The 21,300-nt window shown below is 38.8% G+C and overlaps 1 protein-coding gene across 2 annotated transcripts in view; it reads left to right on the forward strand.

Moving 5' to 3' along the window:
• The window catches only part of KIAA1324L (KIAA1324 like), a 183,894-nt gene that overhangs the window by 145,979 nt on the left and 16,615 nt on the right, over positions 1–21,300 (forward strand). For both annotated transcript variants that reach the window (XM_003130217.5, XM_021063469.1), the window contains exons 13-19: positions 3,201–3,338; positions 5,120–5,383; positions 6,096–6,269; positions 8,289–8,478; positions 10,007–10,103; positions 10,652–10,753; positions 19,797–19,923. In XM_003130217.5, the coding sequence (XP_003130265.3) occupies positions 3,201–3,338; positions 5,120–5,383; positions 6,096–6,269; positions 8,289–8,478; positions 10,007–10,103; positions 10,652–10,753; positions 19,797–19,923 (1,092 nt within the window). The remainder of the gene's footprint in view (positions 1–3,200; positions 3,339–5,119; positions 5,384–6,095; positions 6,270–8,288; positions 8,479–10,006; positions 10,104–10,651; positions 10,754–19,796; positions 19,924–21,300) is intronic.

A 21,300-nucleotide genomic window follows, 5' to 3' on the forward strand; every position in this document is an offset into this window, starting at 1 on the left:
CCATAGAAAATTCCTTCCTAAAACTATGCCACCAGCAGAGTGAAAATTCTCCCCTAGTAACTGTTTAAACTATTAGGAGGGAAAAACATGTATTAATAAATGAGGGCAAAAAATAGTGGAGATGAAGAGCATTGGGAAAAATAATACTCTTTCTTGTTAATAAATGTAGGCAGAAGACTTTACTATGCACATGTCATAATTTTGCCCATTTATTAGTTGAAGTCCTATAAATTTCAGCAATAGGTGAGGAAAATAGCAGCATAAACCTTACTAAGACCCTCATGTGATTATGAAAAATTTGTTGGCTAAGACTTTAGTGTTATAAAACAGACATGATTTATTTTTGTTCTTTGCCCAACAGTCCTTGAGTAGTTAGTTGAAAGTCCATTAATAATTTCCTCCATGGTTTACAAGACAAGTGGAGATTTAAATATTTATTCATAATTACTAATAGCTTACATGAAGGGGTACTATTTTGTTCTGGGAAAAAAAAGACATTGTTAATAGTAAAACAAGATGATGATAGGAATTCCCATTATGGCTCAGCAGGTTACAAACCTGACTAGTATCCATGAGGACGTGGGTTTGATCCCTGGCCTCGCTCAGTGGGTTAAGCATCCGGGATTGCTGTGAGCTGTGGTGTAGGTCTCAGATGTGGCTCGGACCCATTGATACTGTGGTTGTGGTGTAGGCCACTGTGGTACAGCTCTGATTTGACCCCTAGCCTGGGAACTTTCATATGCTGACAGTGCAGCCCTAAAAAAAAAAACAAAAACAAAAAAAACATGATGGATAATCTTCAACACTTCCATCTATCATACCACAAAAACCAAGAAGTCTTCAATTCTTGCAGCTTTCCCTCCTTATTTCTTTAATTCATTAGTTCTTCTTCATACTCAGTGCTGTTACTGAAATTTAGACTCCTGTTTTCTCTCAACTGTAGTCTCCTTTCTTTTTTTTTTTCTTCTTCTTCTTCTTTTTTTTTTTTTTTTTTTTTGTCTTTTAGGGCCACACCCAAAGCATATGGAGATTCCCAGGCCAGAGGTCTAATCAGAGCTTCAGCTCCTAGCTCACGCCACAGCCACAGCAATGCCAGATCTGAGCCATGTCTGTGACCTACCCCACAACTCATGGCAACGCCAGACCCTTAACCCACTGAGTGAGGCCAGGGATCGAACCTGCAGCCTCACGGATACTAGTCAGATTCATTTCCACTGAGCCACGATGGGAACTCCTGTAGTCTCCTTTTCAATCTCCATCCTCTCACCCATGCTGCTATCAAAATTACAGACATAAAAACAATAGCAGAGGGCACTGCAACAAATCTACACCTTCACCCATGGTGGCTTTGTATTGCTGTGGCAGTGGTTCTCAAAATGAGGTTCCTGGACCAGCATCACCTAGAAACTTGTTAGAAATGCACATTTCTGAGCCCCATCCTAGTCCTAATGAGAAACTTTGGTGATGGGGCCTTAGCAGCCTGTGTTTTGAGGGTGGTTCTGATATGCACTAAAGTTTGAGGAAGAGTAGCCTATGAATACACTTAAAATTCCTTAGCATGGTGTCTGTATGGCTTTTTGTACTCTTTGTCCAGCTTCTGTTACCAAACTGCTGGTACTACTCACCCCTCTTGAGAAACCCTGACTTTGTTAGTGGAACACTCTGTACTTTTCAATGCCTTGGCACACTCTAAGCTAGAATGAATTTCTTCCTTTTGTTCCGTGAACTCCCATTCCTGCTTCAAGGGCAGCTCAAACTCCACCTCTTCTGGGAAGCTTTCTCTATTCCTTTAAGTAAAGTTAACCACTCTCTCCAGTGTGGTCCTGCAGCCCTTCTTGGAAACCCTCTTAAGTTTGTGAGTGTATTCATGTCTTTGTGTCCCTCAGTTGACCAAACATTCCTGAGGGTAGGGAACACAGGTATTTAATTTGCTAAGTCCCTCTTAGGAGTTTTTAGCTCGTAGCAGGACCTCTTTCCTCTTTCTGAGATTTGATCTCTGCACAGGATGTTTTGAGATAATCTCCACCTAAAATGACACATCAGAATGCTTTCAAAATCATGTAGTGCTTTCCATAATTAAAGGTAAGGTGATATTATTTGCAGTAATGCAATTATATTGTATTTATTAGGGGAATAACTTCCAGAAAGATGGTGTTTAACAAAGCAGTATCTGTATATTATGAGCTCTTTTTAGGAAATGGTGTATATGATGATTTGCTTGTTTGATACTGTGGGGAATAATGAAATGTATGACAAGCACACTCTGTTATTCTTATCTGTGGTGTGAACTTATGACGCATATCTTTATAGCATATCTGGTTCCTTTATAACATGCTTGACTTCTGTGTTTATATCTTAGAAAGGAAGAGATGTGTCTTGAGTTCATGCCGCTGTATTATCATCATCTGGGATCCAAATTCTGTAGTCATCTATTAGGGTTTCTGCAGGGAAGACTAATTAGAAAATTCAGAGTTAGTCTTAGTTTTTCATTTCAAATAAATTAGGTGTGTATTACATTGCTTATTATTTTTGTTTTGTAACCATGTTAATTACAGCATATTGGTTGGAATGTCACACATTTCTATAACATTCTAAATACTGAATTTAGCTAAGGAAATCACAAATAAGATATTACAGAAATTAACCTATTTGGAATTCAAGTATAAGCAAAAGGAGAATGCATGAACCCAAAGTAACATTCTAGTAAAACTTCACTGGAAATTGCAAGTGTAATTCAGGGGGAACTTAGAATTCCTGTGCCAGAGCTGCCTGTCAGAATTTTTCAAGGAAAAGATAAAAATGGAAAACCTTTCCGTTTATGAAGATTCTCAAAGTTTACTGTGAGAGGTGTGAGGAATTAGGTTTCTCTTTCTAGGTGTGTTTCCTAAGCTAGGGTCACACATATACACACAATCCCACCTCCCCACCAAAAGAAAAAATCCTGAAGTATACTGTGATTTGAGACCTCATTCAGGGTGTACTGACAGGGTTGTTGATACATTTTAATTACTGAACTAGTGAGTATTTATGTAGACTTGGAGAAAAGTTTTTGAGAGTTGTAGGGTTACATGTTCTGCAGGTAAATGTTCACTAATCTGTAGGGTTTAGTGTAAATACAAACATTTAATTATAAGGTAAACACGTGTGTATTAATGCCGAGTATGTGCTTTTTGATATATGTATTTTCTACTATATTTTAGGATATTAATAGAAAAAGTACCAACGTGGTGGAATCATGGGGTGGAACCAAAGAAAAACAAGCTTATACCCATGTCATCTTCAAGAATGCCACGTTCACATTCACGTGGGCATTCCAGAGGACGAATCAGGGTCAAGATGTAAGTTCTAAGCGTTTTCTTTTTTTAAAAAAAACCACCAAGATGACATTCCCTGGGGAGATTTTGTGTGAAACGATCTTTCATATCTCCTGGAGGAACAGACTGAGGCTTTTACTGATGTGGAGTCAATCATTTAGTTACGGAGTAGATTGGTATAAAATGATATTTTTTTGGTTCGCGTTTTGAGAGCAAGATTGTATGAAGTGGAACAACACCATGTACCTTTGAATTGTTTTACACTTTGAACAAACACAGTTGCTAAGTGCTTAAGAGAAAGAAAGTCTGATTTTGTAGTTATTTAAAAACATAACCTTTAAAGCTTTCTGAGACTTTGTGCAGGCTGGTGACTTTCCTCTTTGTCTGAATGATCTGACATTTGTCCAGGAGTCATCACTAGTATTGGTTTATTATTTCATTACAGTAATGACTGTCTCTTTTTATAGCCTGGAGAGTTCATGTGTACACACTATTGGGTTAACACACAGAACTATTATCTTTTACTTTCCTTTCTAGGATAGACCTTAATCCTCCCCTAAGTAATTTACATGATATGCTTCAATTATGTGTAATTTTTGTGGATTTCCATTGATTTGCCCTCTCAGGGTGAGACCAAAGTAAATCTCTCTTGAAGAAGCCGCCTTAACACCGTGGTGGTGAATGTAAAGCTTTTTCTCTCTTCTCCTCAGCTTTCGCTGGGAAACCCATTCCCCAGACTTTTCTTGAGTTGAGTTGAGAGTTCAGGATCCCCCTCCTCCCTGTGAGGGGTGTGAATATGCTGTGGCAGGCTTCCTCACTTCCCAGAAAGCAGTACGCAGCTGCTCTTTGCTGATAGACTGATGCTTACTGCTTGATGGAAACTAGACCTTAATTGACTCAGGATCACAAGAGGAAAAGTATAGTAAGACCCACGTTTTCACTCTGTGTTAGGCTTCCTTGCAGTAGAAATCAGAGTCTGTTGGTTAAGGAAAGTGCTAGAGAGGGAGAAGCAGCCCCAAGAAATGATAGGATTGCATCAGGATCACACAGTTAGTGTTTGCATGAGGACGTTTTAATCCCTGGTCCAAGTCTTTTCCACATGGCCACACTGCAATCATCCTATTATTTCATGACATTTGGGCTTATATCTGAATAAACAGTGATGAGAGATAACATTGCTCTTTTGTTAAATCATATTGGTTCTTCCAGACATGAAGTGTACACTTATGTCTGAATTTGTACCAGTTATGACATAGTCTCATAGTGGTTGTGACAAAACTCCTGGAACTCTATTACTGTGGAAATTCGCTTCTAGTGTTCAGATTTAAGACTTTTTTTTTTTTTTTTTTTCTCCAAAAAAGAACCAAAAGGAAGTACTGTTAATCCACTGTCACAGAGTTCCTGACTTGGCTCAGTGGTTAATGAATCCAACTAGGAACCAAGAGGCTGTGGGTTCGATCCCTGGCCTTGCTCAGTGGATTAAGGATCCGGCATTGTCATGAGCTGTGGTGTTGGTCGCAGACATGGCTTGATCCTGCATTGCTCTGGATCTGGCATAGGCTGGCGGCCACAGCTCCGATTAGACCCCCAGCCTGGGAACCTCCATATGCCGCAGGAGTGGCCCTAGAAAAGGCAAAAAGACAAAAAGACAAAAAAAAAAAAAAAAAAAAAAAAGTCCACTGTCACTTATAAACTCTCAGACTGGAACACTGTGCTTAGTTATTTTGGTGATGTGAACATAAAACAGTCTGGTTGTACAACTAAGCACTAAGGCGGAGGTCATTACTTTCTTGCTCTCTTTTTAGAATAGACGGTTCATCAATGACATGGTGAAGATTTATTCTATCACTGCCACTAATGCAGTTGATGGGGTGGCATCCTCATGCCGTGCCTGTGCCCTCGGTTCTGAACAGTCGGGCTCATCGTGTGTCCCCTGCCCCCCAGGCCACTACATTGAGAAAGAAACCAACCAGTGCAAGGAGTGTCCACCTGATACCTACCTGTCCATACATCAGGTCTATGGAAAGGAGGCTTGTATTCCGTGTGGGCCTGGGAGTAGAAGCACGCAGGTAAGGGGGTCTGTGTTTTAGTTCTCACCAGGAAAGCATATTTTAATAGACACACTCACAGATTACTCTTAATGTTGCTCCAGGAGCTATGAAGTTGCTCTTTATCTGTACAAATGACTTTCTCATTCCCTTTCTTAGTTTATCTCCTCTTAAATCTTTTGAGCTCTTAATATGTGCCATGAAAATGCTAATTACTGGGGACATAAAATATTAAGAAGAGCATCCAAATAAGAGTGCTTTCCAAAAATATTAAAGCTGAGTTCTTGTATATTCCGTTAAGGTAGTACAAGTAAACTGCTTCTCTCTAGGTAGGCTCTAGGCGTATATGGAGAACAGCAAGCATATATCATAACATTTTAAGTGCAAAGATTGATGCTATGTTATAGGTGAAGGAAAAAATAGTTTAATGTTTGTTTAAACGGGCGTAACACAAAAATTTGGCTATTTATTAAAATGCCTTTCAACAAGAAACAATCTTAGAATAACTTTACTCTTTAAAAATTATGACTCTTCTGAATGTTGCCTAGAGAAATCTGTAGTTTTAGAAATCCTCTATAGTAGCATGGTAACATTTATCACAACTAAGACAAAATTGCTGAAATAGTTTTTAAACGTAGAATTTTTGGTAACACATCTTTTCATAGCAACTAATACTTTCCTGCCATATTGTTTTGTTTTGTTTTTCTTTACATTTCTTAATCTTTAATCAAAGGACCACTCAGTTTGCTACAGTGACTGCTTTTTCTACCATGAAAAAGAAAATCAGAGTTTGCGCTATGACTTCAGCAACCTCAGCAGTGTGGGCTCCTTAATGAATGGTCCCAGCTTTACTTCCAAAGGGACAAAATACTTCCATTTCTTCAATATCAGTTTATGTGGGCATGAGGTGAGTTCTGACTGTCAAGGTGAGATGGAGCTATGTTTCAGCTCTGAGTTACTCTCTGTGTTGATGGACCAATAAAATCTCTGTGGAAACTAACAAGCAAATGTCAGAAACTGAGTTTTGACAGCTGAAATCCTCTGTTGCCTCCTAGCATGTTGGCAGTTTTCTCCACCAGGGGCAACCTTGTCTGGTTCTCAGTCCATCAAAGCACTTATCCAGTCGGTTGAACCCCAGAGCTTGGAGCCATGGTGTAAATGCTTTGAGGATTTTTCAGTTTTGTGAAAGTGGGTCAGGCTTGTCAATCCTACCTGTTAGGAAGGCAGGAAGTTAAAGTTTGAGAAAGTTTTACTGTTGTTTATATTGTCAATTTTGGGTTTTGAAAAGAAAAAGCTTTCAAGAAGTTTGCCTCATACTAAAAAGGAAGTAAGCAGGGGACAAGTGTCAGTGGGTCCGGTAGCCTCTGCTAATAAATAATGGGGTTTAATGGGATTTTATTTTCTTTGGAAAGAAGCAAAACCTTACTTTCTGCTGATAATGGGAGAGTTACAGGACTCTGTTTCCAATATTTTTGTGGGCATACAAGCTTGGGGTTGGGATGTATATGTATATATTCACTGTTAACAAAGGTGAAAATATAATAAGACATTTCTCCCATGTCTCATTCCGTGTTAACTCCTATATATCCAGTGGTCTTTTATGAGATGCTATGCCAAACTTTGTACAAAGGAAATAAAAAGAGATCTCATGACTCGAGAAGTTTTCAGACTAAGAGAGCTATACACTTCACATGGTCTGACATTTGTCTTATCCTGATTTTACATGGAATGATTCAGTAGACTCATTCGATTGGTTAGTCACTCAGTCCACTCAATAAATAAATATATATTAAATACCTATTGCATTAAATGCTGCATGAAGCAATGAATAAAGTTAATTCCATTACTTATTACCCTTCTTTTTCTTATTCCTGTATTACCACTGTCTTCTCTTTTATATTCTCCTTGTATCTTTCTCCTTTTCTTTCCTTTTTATTCTCATTTCTTTTCATTTATTGTTGTTTTCCTTTCCTCAGTAGTTTATCTCTGCTCTTTCCCCTTTTTTTCCTCTCTTCTGATTTCAACCGTTTAAACTTGGTAAAAATATGTTGCACCTGTGTTGTGGTGCGAAGCCTTGGTGGCGGGAGAAAGTTGTGTAGGTTAGGATTGCTAGCTGCATTAAGAAAGAGAAATCTTTTTTCTTTGTTTATGCCCATCTCTGCACACTTGCATCTAAAACCAATATACTCATGTTCCTGTTTTTCTATATACATTTCTTTGTAGAATTTATAGGGTAAACTCTAGTCCTTTGGACTGGGACTGTCATATATTTAAACATGCTATATTTTAAGAGTCTGCTAATATTTATAAATTATATCTTCCAAATACCTTCCAAATGATTAAAGAAGTATTCCCTTTAATTTACTGTGTAGTGGAGGAGATACACATCACTGAATCTAAGATTTGTTGAAGGAAGGTGCTTTCAGTGACTATTTAGAATTTAAATGTTATCCTCGGCTTTTATATTTGCTTTCTCAGCCTTGACATTCCTTTCCTGACACACCCAAACCTGTATAGGAGAAAGAAGAGCAAATCTTTTTTCCCAGGATTAAATCCTTCACCAGCAGGTTTCTGATCTCTTTGTATGCATTGTTATCCTAAGAATTGAAGATTCTGTGTATGACTTTTATTTCCTTAACATTAGATGGCTTTCATGCAGCACAAATGATGTTTGTTGTTGGGGAAGCAGAGCAGCCTTGAATTACAGTATTCATTCTAACTTCAGTGACTCTCAACCTTGGTTGAACATTGGAATTGCCTCAAGAACTTTTAAAAAGTACTGGTGCCTGGGCCCTAAACCAGATCAATTAAATCAGAATTGCAGTGAGGAGAGAGCCAGTACTCTGCTAGAATCACTAGCCAGCTGGGATCTGGTTTAGAGACTGATCTTCAGTAAAAGCTCTTTATGATTTTGTTTTCCTAATAGGGGAAGAAGTCGGCCCTTTGTACCAACAACATAACAGACTTTACAGTAAAGGAAACGGCGGCAGGGTCAGAGGATTACACAAATTTAGTAGGAGCATTTGTATGCCAGTCAACTATTATTCCTTCTGAAAGTAAGGGTTTCCGAGCAGCCTTATCCTCACAGTCCATCATTCTGGCAGATACGTTTTTAGGTAAGCATCATTTGGTTCATAAGTGCACTCATGCCTTTGTTCTGAAATTATGGTACTGATAACTTGTCATTGCATTGGTGCTCACCAAAGATAAATAAAGCCCACAGGTAAATCTAAACCATCTTTTGTAACATGGTTAAAAAGTCCCCACAAGTGAAGTTCCTGTCATGGCACAGCAGAAACGAATCCGACCAGGAACCACGAGGATGTGGGTTCCATCCCTGGCCTCGCTAAGTGGGTTAAGGATCACCGTTGCTGTGAGCTGTGGTGTGGGTCGCAGATGTGTCTTGGATCTGACACTGCTATGGCTGTGGCATAGGCAGGTGGCTACGCTCTGATTAGACCCCTAGCCTGGGAACCTCCACATGCTGAGGTGCAGCCCTAAAAAGACAAAAAGACCAAAAAAAAAAAAAAAAAAAGTTCCCACAAGTGAGATATTTTGACCAATCTCAGTGAGTAGAGAAAGCTTCTACAATGTGTATTAATTTATATGGGGTATATTGTTTTCTGAGTCAGTGCCTTTCCTCAGATTGTTTAGGAGTTTAAGGGGCCACATAATTAAAGAAAAAACCCAAACTGATAACAAAAGAACAATAAACAAACGCAATATAAACCTAAATCATAATATCTGCTGCCAGTCTTCATTTTCTTTTTTCATACCAGAAGCTGGTAACAAGCAGCAAGAGTCAGTGTGCTGAGTTGTATTTACCATATCTGCCCCTTCTATTTCTGTGGTCTAGAAATTATAGGGAAGTTTTAAGAATAATTCAGGTCCCTAAGTAGTAATTCTTAAGAATCAATTTTGTTAAGATCTCTGGGGTAGGGATTAGGAAATATAAGGCATATGATAATCTAACAATTTAACAAACTTAGATAATTCTAATCTGCAGCAAGGTTAAGAACCATTGCTATAGACTGCAGAGGAGTTTAGCTGTAATTTTCAGCACCAAGGACAGTTATAGCGTTCATCATCAGACATCTTAGAACAAAGGTTGCTGTTAGTGCTTGCCTTTTGGCTTTGCAATCATTTTGCCTGGGGTGAGGGGAATGACTTACTTGTCAGTTAAGTAAAATTTGGAGTTATTTTTTGGAAGCTGTTAGGATGCAGAAATTTTTGTTTTGTCAAATGTGTCTATAATGAATGTGAACAAAAAGCTGTATAGCAAAGTAGCCCAGCTTATTCAACCAAACACATAAAATGCTGAGAATTATAATAGTAGATTATTGAAATGTTAGAACTGGAAGGAACTTTTGAGATAATCTAAATCACTGCATTCATTTTACGGATTTCAGGAGAACCAGGAAAGTAAAGTAACTTAAATAAGATTAGAAAGCTAGGGAGTAGAATCTTTTACCTTTTATTCTGGAAACTATGTAAAGTTTATTATTCTTACCAATAATGGATTAATATAATATTTCTGATAAAATTACAGCATCAGAGTAAAGCTATTTTCTATTCAGTTATACAGAGAATAAGTAAACTTAATTTTCCATATGATTTAATAGTTTCTCTTTTACTGTCATCTAGGAGTGACAGTTGAAACCACATTGCAAAATATTAATATAAAAGAAGATATGTTCCCAGTTTCACCAAGCCAAATTCCAGATGTGCATTTCTTTTATAAGTAAGTGAACATGCTGCTTCTCTTAACTATTTTCTTAATCTTAAGAATGTCACTTTAGGGTGGCTAGCATAGTAGCTTATACTTCACAGATAATTAGTAATTGGTTCTTTGAAGGGCTTAGTAAAAAATGGGACACATGGAATATTTAGAAAGCATTATATAATGTTTCTCATATATATAATCTTTTAAATTAGGCAATAAAGAGACTCTACTTCATTGTCTGGGCAGTAATTATTTGTAATTCACACATCAAAACATCAGCCTAAGTAGCTATGGCCTCTAATCTCTTAAAAATTCTTTTGATTATAATTTTGATTATAATTAGAATAGCTTTACTAAATCCTTTGATGATAGCTTAACACTTTACCTGGGGAAATATTTCACTTTTCATAGGCAGTGAAAGTCAGTGAACTCAATATGTATTAAAATGCTCAGTTAGTGAATGTTGATACATTTTTCATATATTATTAGAATATGCACCCAGGATACTTTTGTCTTTGTAACCTGTGTCATACCTGTTTTGTGAAATGACGTCTGCCCTCCAATAGGTCTTCTACAACTACAACCTCTTGTGTTAATGGCCGATCAACTGCTGTGAAAATGAGGTGTAATCCTGCTAAACAGGGAGCAGGAGTGATTTCCGTCCCCAGGTAGTCTTATTTCTATATGATTCTTCTACATGTGCATGTATCAGGAAGCAAAACTCTCCAGAATCTCACTATTCAGCACTGTGCTCTCTATGGATGTAAGGCAGAAAGAGACACAGAATCTATAGATTTTTGCTGTATGGATGTGCGGAGTGCCTGTCAGGAGGTATTTCTTCTTGCCAATCTCAATACTTCCCACTCTCCCCAATGACATATTCTCATCTTGTTTGCCTGAGTGTCTAATTCTCTTGAAAATTATTTAAGTGAGATATAACTATACTGTTTGTATCCTTGTATTTATTCTTACACTCTAGCCTCAGTTTCTTTGAGAGCTAGATTAGGAACTTTCCTGGTTATAGTATTTCATCAGCAGCGAACTATCTGGGTGATCTAGATTGAGCAATCTAACCTTTGGGTCATAGTGCCTTTCTCTACAAGGGGATGGTGGTCAGGGTAGATCCATTTCCACCTCTTGAGTTTTCTGATCAGTGGTGGTGGAATCACCAAGTTAGAGTCAGACGTAGAGACTACATTATACAGTTCACCTAACTGATTGGCATTGACGTAACAGCTGTCCACAGTCTAGATCTGATTAATATAGCCACATTTGTGGGAACGTTAGGAAAAAACAAGCAGTTTCATGGACTCAAAACCGTCAACTTAAAGATTGCTATCGCGGCATAAGTAATGCTTAAATGTCTCCTGATTTTAATTTTTCATGGTTATTCATTGTTCAGTATGCAGATTATTTATTCTGAAATTTTGGGGGGGTTCAAGTAGCTTTGGATCCTAATTTTTATTTTTTATTTATTTATTTTTTTGGTTTTTTTGCTATTTCTTGGGCTGCTCCTGCGGCATATGGAGGTTCCCAGGTTTAGGGGTCTAATCAGATCTGTAGCCGCCAGCCTACACCAGAGCCACAGCAACGTGGGATCCGAGCCGTGTCTGCAACCTACACCACAGCTCAGGGCAATGCCGGATCGTTAACCCACTGAGCAAGGGCAGGGATCGGACCCGCAACCTCATGGTTCCTAGTCGGATTCATTAACCACTGCGCCACAACGGGAACTCCTGGATCCTAATTTGATTTGCAGATTTTTCTCCATCAAGATAGCAATATATTTAAAAAAAAAATGATTGCCTTAATTTTGTTTTTGGTGTCTCATAGTAACTTTTGTGAGACTTTAAGTTATCTTGCTTATGGTACAATCCTGTTCCATCAGGACTGGAAATCAGTGGTCTAGGTGTTGTTTCTATTACTTAATATCTTAATCACAGTGGTAACATTTTCAGGCCCATTTCTAGGCATAAAGGCACATGAGCATTCATCTCTTGCCAGCTGTGTTTCTCTGGCTCTCATAGATCTATGAATTAATTTTTTTTCACCTCTTAAAGGTGAGAAAAGAATGTGATGAGCGCAGTATATAATAAAAGGTAATAGACATCTGTGAAAGAAACAGAGGGGGCCTGGTGCCCAAGAGCATCGTGTGGTAGAGGATCTATGTGCCAGCATCCACGCTGGAGTCAAGGCAGCAAAGCACACTTTCTTTATGAGAAGGTGTGTTCAGAGATTCCTTCATTATCCTCTGATAGCCCATCATGTAGAACTGGGTTCCGAGGCTTGTTCTAATTACTGTAGCCCTTCTGAGATTCTTTCTTGGACCTGGCAACACCTTTGTGGGTCTACCCTCTAAGAGTCCACCTGGATGACTTATGAAGCCTCCTCCAGATCTCGGATTCAAGCAGATAATGTTACTAAAGCTCTATCACTCTAACTCTCCCAAGGTGTGTTCTGATGTTTTAACATAACAACAACAAAATAGCATCATGACGTTAAATGATAGCATGTAGAAACTAATTATTTCCTTTTGAGGAGAGGAAAAGTAAAGTTCCTCCTTTGACCTCTAGCAGTTTTTTACAACTTGGGGAACTTGACTGTCTTTGCAAGGGTTTCCCAAGATGACCTGTGGCAGAGAATCTTGGGATGTCTGCTTTAAAACTGATTTCTAGGCCTTCCATGAAAACCAAAGAATTTTCGAGTGATCAGCACAGGAATTTTTATAAAACACAAGGCAATTCTGATACATATTAAAATTCGAGAACTACTGGTTTAACCCTCATTTTGTAGATTTGGCTTGTTTTTTTTTCTGAGACAGATTCTTGGATTTTGTCTTGCATTTTAGTTTTCTGAAGAGCTAAATTTGAAGCTTCTGTTCTACAGGAGGGAGTCCTTCACCCATGTTTTGATAAAACTTATGATGCACACTGAAGTTTGAGGACCGCTGCTCTAGTGAACTACTTGAACACCACACCCTAAGTGTGCTGACCTTTAGTTCTTTTTTGAGGCAATTGCTTGTCTGGGCACAAGGGGGAGCCCTGGGATCAGAACATGACAAACAGCAGCTTGTCCTGAAATAGATTTTTTTTTTTTTTTTTTTTTTTTAAGCTGTGGGACTGAATAACGATTTCCTACCAACAATAAAAGAACGTTAACAGAACCAAATTTATTTAGGTTACTTTTGAAGAGGACTTAATTTGCATTTTCCTTTCTGGAGCTTTAAATTGTTTAGGAGAGAGAGGAAGGTGCTAACCAGGCGTTTGCATTGGGATAGCTCATTCATGGATTGAGAAATCATAATAGGGAGATTTTGACAGGTCAGAAGGGTTACTATCCCCTGGAATTCTCTCTTGGCTAAGAATCTTGGCAAACCAGGCAAAGGCAACTTTAACCGTACTAATGGTAGCTGGGGCTCTGTGTCTTGGTGACCTGGGAACATGCCGCAAGACCCCCAGTCCTGGGAAAATGAGAATATCTTAACAGAAAGCCAGTGGGGTAGGAGAAAAGGGGAAACTGTGTGTTTTCTGTGCATGTCACGTACAGTGTAGAAGGAGCAGCAAATATTTTGAGCTGCCTACGAATCTGCTCTTGGAAACTCCAGCCTGTCTGTTCAGTCTGGCAAATATAGTTGGTTTCTAATTCTGCAAAGTGTCTGGAGGGTGTGAGACATTTTTCGATAAAAGCTTAACAGCGTGATGTCTGTGGCAGATGAAATCTCAGAGCAGAAGTGGACTTTCAAGATTATCTAGTGCAGTTTGTACCTTGGCCAAAGAATAAATTGCTAACACAATAGACCACTGGTATCCCTAAAGAGGTGCCTTTCCAGCCTCTGCCTAAAAGGCTTTCCAAACCTCTAATCATGATCTTTGGTAGTTAGAGGAATGGAAGCTTCTCCCTTCATTAGGAAAAATTGAAACATAAATGAGCACTGTGTCCAAAGTGCTCTTTCAAAAACATTAGAAATTTCTGGAGTGAAAAGTTTTTAAAAAAGGCTTACTAGAAAATGGTTAAAGGGAACCATTTTTACTCTGATAATAGAGATGTCATAGCACATTAGAGATCCTTCAGTCAAACCCATTTGTCTAGGTCTTCATCGGATGCTGCTGGCTTTTGGTAATTAACCCCGGGTAGAATCTTGAGAAAGAGATTTTTGCAGGATATGGTAAAATTTTATATCTCTGGCTCTAAGAACTATGGGTCAAAATATCTTATGTTCCAGCTCTGTCGTAAGTGATTTATACTCTTCCACTTTAGGGCAAACAAAATTAGAGCAGGGTGCAATTGTGTTTTACGGACTCTACACAGGAACAGTTTCTGCCAATAACAAGGCATCCCGAGCAGAGAAAGTCTGAGCTTCCTGAGCTGCCCAAGCTGAGGGGTAGTGAGTGGGAGGTCCGAGGGTATGGCCCAGGCCAGAGGATGCCAGTCCGAATGTCCTGAGACCAGGGAAAGCCAAGAAACCCACAAAAGCCCCACATGAAAGAGGCTCAGCAGCAGTGGTGCTCTGACACCAAGTGATAAATGTTCTGGGCACGCAAGACTGGCCTTTCTCACCAATCTCAGATTAACTCCAAAAGGATCAGAAATGTACTGACCTACATACATTAGACGAAACAATCTTATACTGATTTAGCAGCTATCCAAACAATTAAGAATAAATTGAGTATTGCATTACAATAGTTCATAAGAACACAAGCGTCTTCTCCATGATTTCATACTATGAACCCGGTAGATCCTGCTTTAGGTAAGATAGTTCATTTGAAGAGGACGTTGGTAATTCATAGCTCAATCCAGTTATTCCCCCCAGGAAAGGTGTTCCATTTTAGAATCCAAGACATAATTTTTATTTTATTTTATTTTAAAGCTATATTATTTTATTTTATTTTTTTGTCTTTTTTTGCCATTTCTTGGGCCGCTCCTGCGGCATATGGAGGTTCCCAGGCTAGGGGTCGAATCGGAGCTGTAGCTGCCAGGCTACGCCAGAGCCACAGCAACGCGGGATCCAAGCCACGTCTGCGACTCACACCACAGCTCACAGCAACGCTGGATCTTTAACCCACTGAGCAAGGGCAGGGATCGAACCCGCAACCTCATGGTTCCTAGTCGGATTCGTTAACCACTGCACCACAACGGGAACTCCAGTTTTTATTTTTTTAATGGCTGCATCCATGGCGTTCCTGGGCCAGGGATTGAATACAAGCCACAGCTGCTACCTACGCCACAAACTGGCAACACCGGGTTGGGGATTGAGCTGGCACCTCTACAGCGACCTGAGCCACTGTGGTTGGATTCTTAACCCACTGCACCACGGCAAGAACTCCAACATAACTTTCTAAATAGAGATTTATCTGAATCCTCACATATTGTTAGTGCCACCTGGATTGTTAAGGCAAATTCACAAACAAAATAAGGAAACTAGAAAGCCCTTTACTTATTTTCCAGAAAAATCAAATCAAGGCTTATCTGGTTGTCCCTGGAGTCTGTGGTGGTTTCTTTACGTAGAAGTCACAGCACATCTGGTCATCCTATAAAACTCTAGCCTCCCATGCCCCATGTCCATGACCTTGTGTTATTTCTTTAAAAATGTACTCACTGTTTTCTGTGTGATCATATAGAGCAAAAGTGATAGAGAAGCACAATTAGCAACACCTAAAAAAAGTTGGCTGGAAAGGGGTAAAGATGGTGGTGACACAGGCTATCAAGGAGAAAGGTATTCCACATAACTAGCAATAAAATGTTTATCTATCATACTGTTTTTTTCTTGCATCTTTTAAAAATGCTCATTACATGTAAACACTGTTGAAACGATTACTGCTTCATACATTCTTGTTGTTTCCTAGGAAGGCCTGATTCAAACTGTGAAAATTATGCGTATCACAAAAAATCCAACTTGGATGTTGCACATTTAAATGATTCACTGAGAGCAAAGAATTCAATTGATTCTAAACTAAAATGCTAAGAGTTTCTAAGAGTTTCTTTTAAAAAGTGAAGTCTACCAAGGAAAGGCACTGAATCATTGTAGTATTTTGACACCTAATGGCAGCTTTATACATTATATCAATGTCTTGATTTTTTTTCCATTTTTCTGGTTCTACCAGTTCTTTAGAAAGTGGTGTGTGTTGTTAATAGTCTTTTATATTTTGCAGTGCTTTAAACTTTCCCAAATTGTTCTCTCATTTTATCTTTTGTAATACCCTTTTGAATGCACTAGAGCACACATTCTACTCTTGACAAATTACAAAAATGAGAGCGTGGGGAGGGAGATTGAGCCACTTATGGAAAAACACACAATCGTTTGAAAGTCCAGTTAGAACTGAACTCAAGTGTTCTTTCTAGAGCTTTTTGCAACTTTTATTAATTTTCTCCTTTTCTTTTTCGTTTGTTAAATTCTTTCTTCTCAAACTTTAGTAGACTTACTCTTTCATTTTCCCAAGATAAAGTTTTTCCTCCCTTTAAAGCTTTTCTTTTTTGGGAAGATAGCATAGAAAATAATTTGGAGAGGGGACATTTGAGTAGGAAAGCCTATTGGTAATTTTTGCTAAATGATCAGAAAAGTGTAATTATTTTGAAAGATGCAAATAATTGTTCTGCAAATGATATTTGTGTTCTTGAAGGATTTTTTTAATTGGTTATCCAATTTTTTTCAAAAGGGCAATTGTGAGTTGCTTTTACTGATCTGAAAGTTAGAGGGTAGCAATACTTTTTTAAGTGGCATGGTTTTTATGTATTGTACTTTCCTTTTTTAAAAAAAAGCTCTTTTTGTTTCTCAGTCTGCATATATTTATTACTCCCTTTTTCAAACAGAGAAATTAAGGCAACTAAGAGTCAGATCTTTTTTCCAGACTCACTGTTCACCCTTGCTCTTGGCTCTGACAATCCTGGCCCTCTATTTCTGAAGCATGTCATAAAGAATGTTGCTTTCATTTACGTCCTGCCCACGTCCACTTAGTCTACAGCACACGGTCGCTTTGTAAAGATAGACTTGTAAAAAAATGCATCTATTTTCAGGCATGTAAATTATTTTAGTGTTCATATCAAGGTAATAATATACTTAGTTAAGATATGAAGATTTTCTCTTCTGATAGGCTGAAAATAAGATTTGGACAGTGTATCATGAGAATAGCATTTAAATTAAAACTATTATTATTATTATTATTTTTGCTTTTTAGGACTGAACCTGTGGAATATGGAAGTTCCCAGGCTAGGGCTCCAGTCAGAGCTATAGCTGCCGGCCTAGGCCACAGTCACAGCAATGCTGGATCCTTAACCCACTGAGCAAGGCCAGGGATCGAACCCACAACTTCATGGTTCCTAGTCAGATTCATTTCCACTGTGCCATGATGGGAACGCCTAAATTAAGACTTAAAAAGGGGTATTTGGGGAGTTTCTTTCTATTATTGTGTGTCTATCATTTTGCTATTAGTTGTTTCAGGAACACTGTTATTGGCACCAGCTAAGGTCTCGAGGAGGTTTTCAGGGCAATACCCTAAATTTAAACGGCTTGATTTAGGGAAGTACAGTAGAAAAATTAAGGGAACAGTACCCGCCTAGTTTTAGTGAATTCATAAAAAGAATAGTCATGCCCATTAGAATCTTTCCAAATAGCTTCTTGCCTCAGTCAGTAAGGTTTCTGCACATAGTAACAGTAGGTAAACTTTTGAGTCATGCTATGTTTATCTGTCCCTAAAATGAAAGAGGTAAGTTGACATCAAAGGCTCACTCAGCAGAAGGCGAAGTTTCATAAAGTCTCTGTTCAGACCCTGCCTGGTGGTTGGTTCTGTGCGATCTCCCACCGTCTGAGCCCCATCCATCCATGCTGAGAAGTGAGAGTAAACACTTTTCAAAGGAAGTCATCCTCAGGCTGAGGAGATTGCAAAGTAATTTTCATCACTGGCTGTGTGTTGATTTGATTTTGTTTTAACTTGAGATGATTTTTTTCATGTCTTTCCTCCACCCTCTGTGGACCACAGTCTTGCTCATGGTTTTGTTCCCTGAAGCACCTCACCCCAGTGTATTACCTTCTACAGAAATCACAACCTCCCTTTATCACCTAGCACCCGAATGCCCGGTGTCCAGTCACTGCCTTGCTCTTGAAGCACCTGTGACAATGACCTGCTTGTAATTTCCCTCCAGTTCATCTACAATTTCACCTATCTGGCAGGAGTTAATTCTCTTGCTTCCTTCTATTCTACTCTGTCTGACTTCTATTCTAGAATATTGTAGGTTTGGCTTAAAGATTCCTGTCTAACAAGAGTCTCCCCTGGAGCTTTTTTTTTTTTTTTTTGTCATTATCTACCTGTTTCTCCTTAAAAACTTTTAAAATAGCTCTCTAGAGCTATGATTAACATACCATTACACTTCATTCATTTAAAGCATACAGTTCAGTGGGTATTGTATTTTCATATGTGCAACCATCACTAGAGCCAACTTTAAACTTTTTATCAACTCACAAAGAATTCCCATACCCTTTACCTATTACCTCCCTATACCTTAGCCCCCTTGCTAAACCTGAGCAACCCCGAAGCTGCTTTCTGTTCTATAGAGTTTCCTCTTAGGGGTCTCCTCCTGAGTGACAAAATATAATAAATGGTATTTTTTTTTTTGTCTTTTTTGTTGTTGTTGCTATTTCTTGGGCCGCTCCCGCGGCATATGGAGGTTCCCAGGCTAGGAGTTGAATCGGAGCTGTAGCCACCGGCCTATGCCAGAGCCACAGCAACGCGGGATCCGAGCCGCATTTGCAACCTACACCACAGCTCACGGCAACGCCGGATCGTTAACCCACTGAGCAAGGGCAGGGACCGAACCCACAACCTCATGGTTCCTAGTCGGATTCGTTAACCACTGCGCCACAACGAGAACTCCATACATGGTATTTTTGATTGGCTTATATCACTAAGCCATGATATTTTTATTTTTTTTATTTTCCCACTGTACAGCAAGGGGGTCAGGTTATCCTTACATGTATACATTACAATTATATTTTTTGCCCCACCCTTTGTTCTGTTGCAACATGAGTATCTAGACATAGTTCTCAATGCTATTCAGCAGGATCTCCTTGTAAATCTATTCTAAGTTGTGTCTGATAAGCCCAAGCTCCCGATCCCTCCCACTCCCTCCCCCTCCCATGATATTTTTGAGGTTTGTCCAAGTAGAGGCATGTATCAGTACTGCATTCCTATTTATGGCTGAGTAACGTTTCATTGCATGGATACACCACATTTTGTTTATTGATTCATGTGCTGATGGGCATTTGGGTTGTTTCCACCTTTTGAATATTATAGATAATGCTGTTTTGAACATTCATGTGCAAGTTTTTCTGTGAACATAGTACCTTCGTTTCTCTTGGCTATTTACCTAGAAACGTAATTGCTGGATCATTTGATAATTCTCTTTAGTTGTGTGAAGAACTGCCAGATTCTTCCAACAATGAACCATTTTATATTTCTGTAAGCAATATGTAAGGGTTCCATTCTCCCCCCACATCCTCACAGCACTTGTTATTAACTGTCTTTTTGACTCTAACCATTCTGGTCGGTGCAAAGTGGTATCTCATTGTGGTTTTGTCTCCTTTAGGTCGTTTTTTCATGTATTTCCTCAGCATCCACATAATTGTTTCTCAGTATGCAGTTTTTACTCAGATGTTGATTGAACTCAGTTGAATGTGTTATAAAAGCTGGCGTATTTGTTGTTTTTCATGTTTTATTTCAGCAAGTGTCCAGCTGGCACCTGTGATGGATGTTCATTCTATTTCCTGTGGGAGAGTGCTGAAGCTTGCCCTCTGTGCACAGAGCACGACTTCCATGAAATTGAGGGAGCCTGTAAGAGAGGGTTTCAGGTAAGGGGCAAACCTGTGGAAGCAGAACTGTGTCGTTGGAGGTAGTATTGTTTAGTCCAGCATCACTTAAATCGCAGAAACTTAAGAGTTAGTAGCATGGCTAAAGCTTGTAGTTAACTTAATGTGATAGCTGATAGTTAATGTGATATCAATATGATATCTTCAGGTAGCTGAAGATATATACTGGATTTGGGGAAAATGAAATATAGCAAGGGAATTGTAGACTATGGATATTTATCCAGATTATAAAGAAGTGATATAATTAAACCAAGGTGTTATTTATATAATGGAGTTGTAGGTATAATTTTTAAAATATGATTATTACTTCATCTCTCCCTTGGCTTTACTCATGTTGGGCCCCTGTGGGAATATCCTTGTCTCCAAACTCCTCTTCGCTTGTTTTTACTTCTACTCGGACATTTTTTTTTTTTTTTTTTTTTTTGGCCACTCCACAGCATATGGAGTTCCTGGGCCAGGGATCGGATCTGAGTCACAGTTGCAACATATGCCACAGCTGTAGCAACATCGAATCCTTAACACTGTGCCAGGCCAGGGATTGAACCTGAGACTCCACCAATCCTCTTGGGCCTCAGCGGGAACTCCAGTTATGGGTATGATTACTTTGAGGATGATATAACTGACTCTCCAGAAGAAGCATATAAAAATAGTAAAGCATATATATGTATAAATGTATATATGTAAGTCAAGATCCTACTCTATATTTTCTCTGCAATCATTTGTTTGCTTACTTGTTTTTTAGAATAAAGTTGGGATTCTACTCTGTATTCTTTTGTTCCCTTCATACATTTAAGATATTTCCCATATCATTAAATTTTTTTTTAAAAAAACTTGACTTTTGGGAGTTCTTGTTGTGGCTCAGCAATAACAAACTCATCTGATGTCTTTGAGGATGCTGGTTTGATCCCTGGCCTCACTCAATGGGTTAAAGATCCGACATTGCTGTGAGCTGTGGTATAGGTTGCAGACAAGGCTTGGATCTATTGTGGCTGTGGCTGTGGCGTAGGCCAGCACCTGCAGCTCTAAATCGACCCCTAGCCTGGGAACTTCCAAATGCCATGGGTGTGGCTCTAAAAAAGGAAAACCAACAAACAAAAACAACCAAAAAAAAAAAAAAAAACCCATGACTCTTAGTTATTGACAGGTTCTAATATAAATGCTATTTGGGACTTAATTTTTCTCCTGTTATTGGACATTTAAGAAAAAAATTGAAAACCATCATTTTGTAAATAACTCTGTCATGAACACATTGCTGGACGTTTGATTCTTACTGGAAAGAGATTAATTGGATTCAAGGAGATCACATTTTTAAGGTTCAAGCTACATGTTACTAAATTGCTTTGGTTACATCAATTTGCT

The sequence above is a fragment of the Sus scrofa genome, chromosome 9, assembly GCF_000003025.6.
Source record: "Sus scrofa isolate TJ Tabasco breed Duroc chromosome 9, Sscrofa11.1, whole genome shotgun sequence".
Classification (NCBI taxonomy): Eukaryota; Metazoa; Chordata; class Mammalia; order Artiodactyla; family Suidae; genus Sus; species Sus scrofa.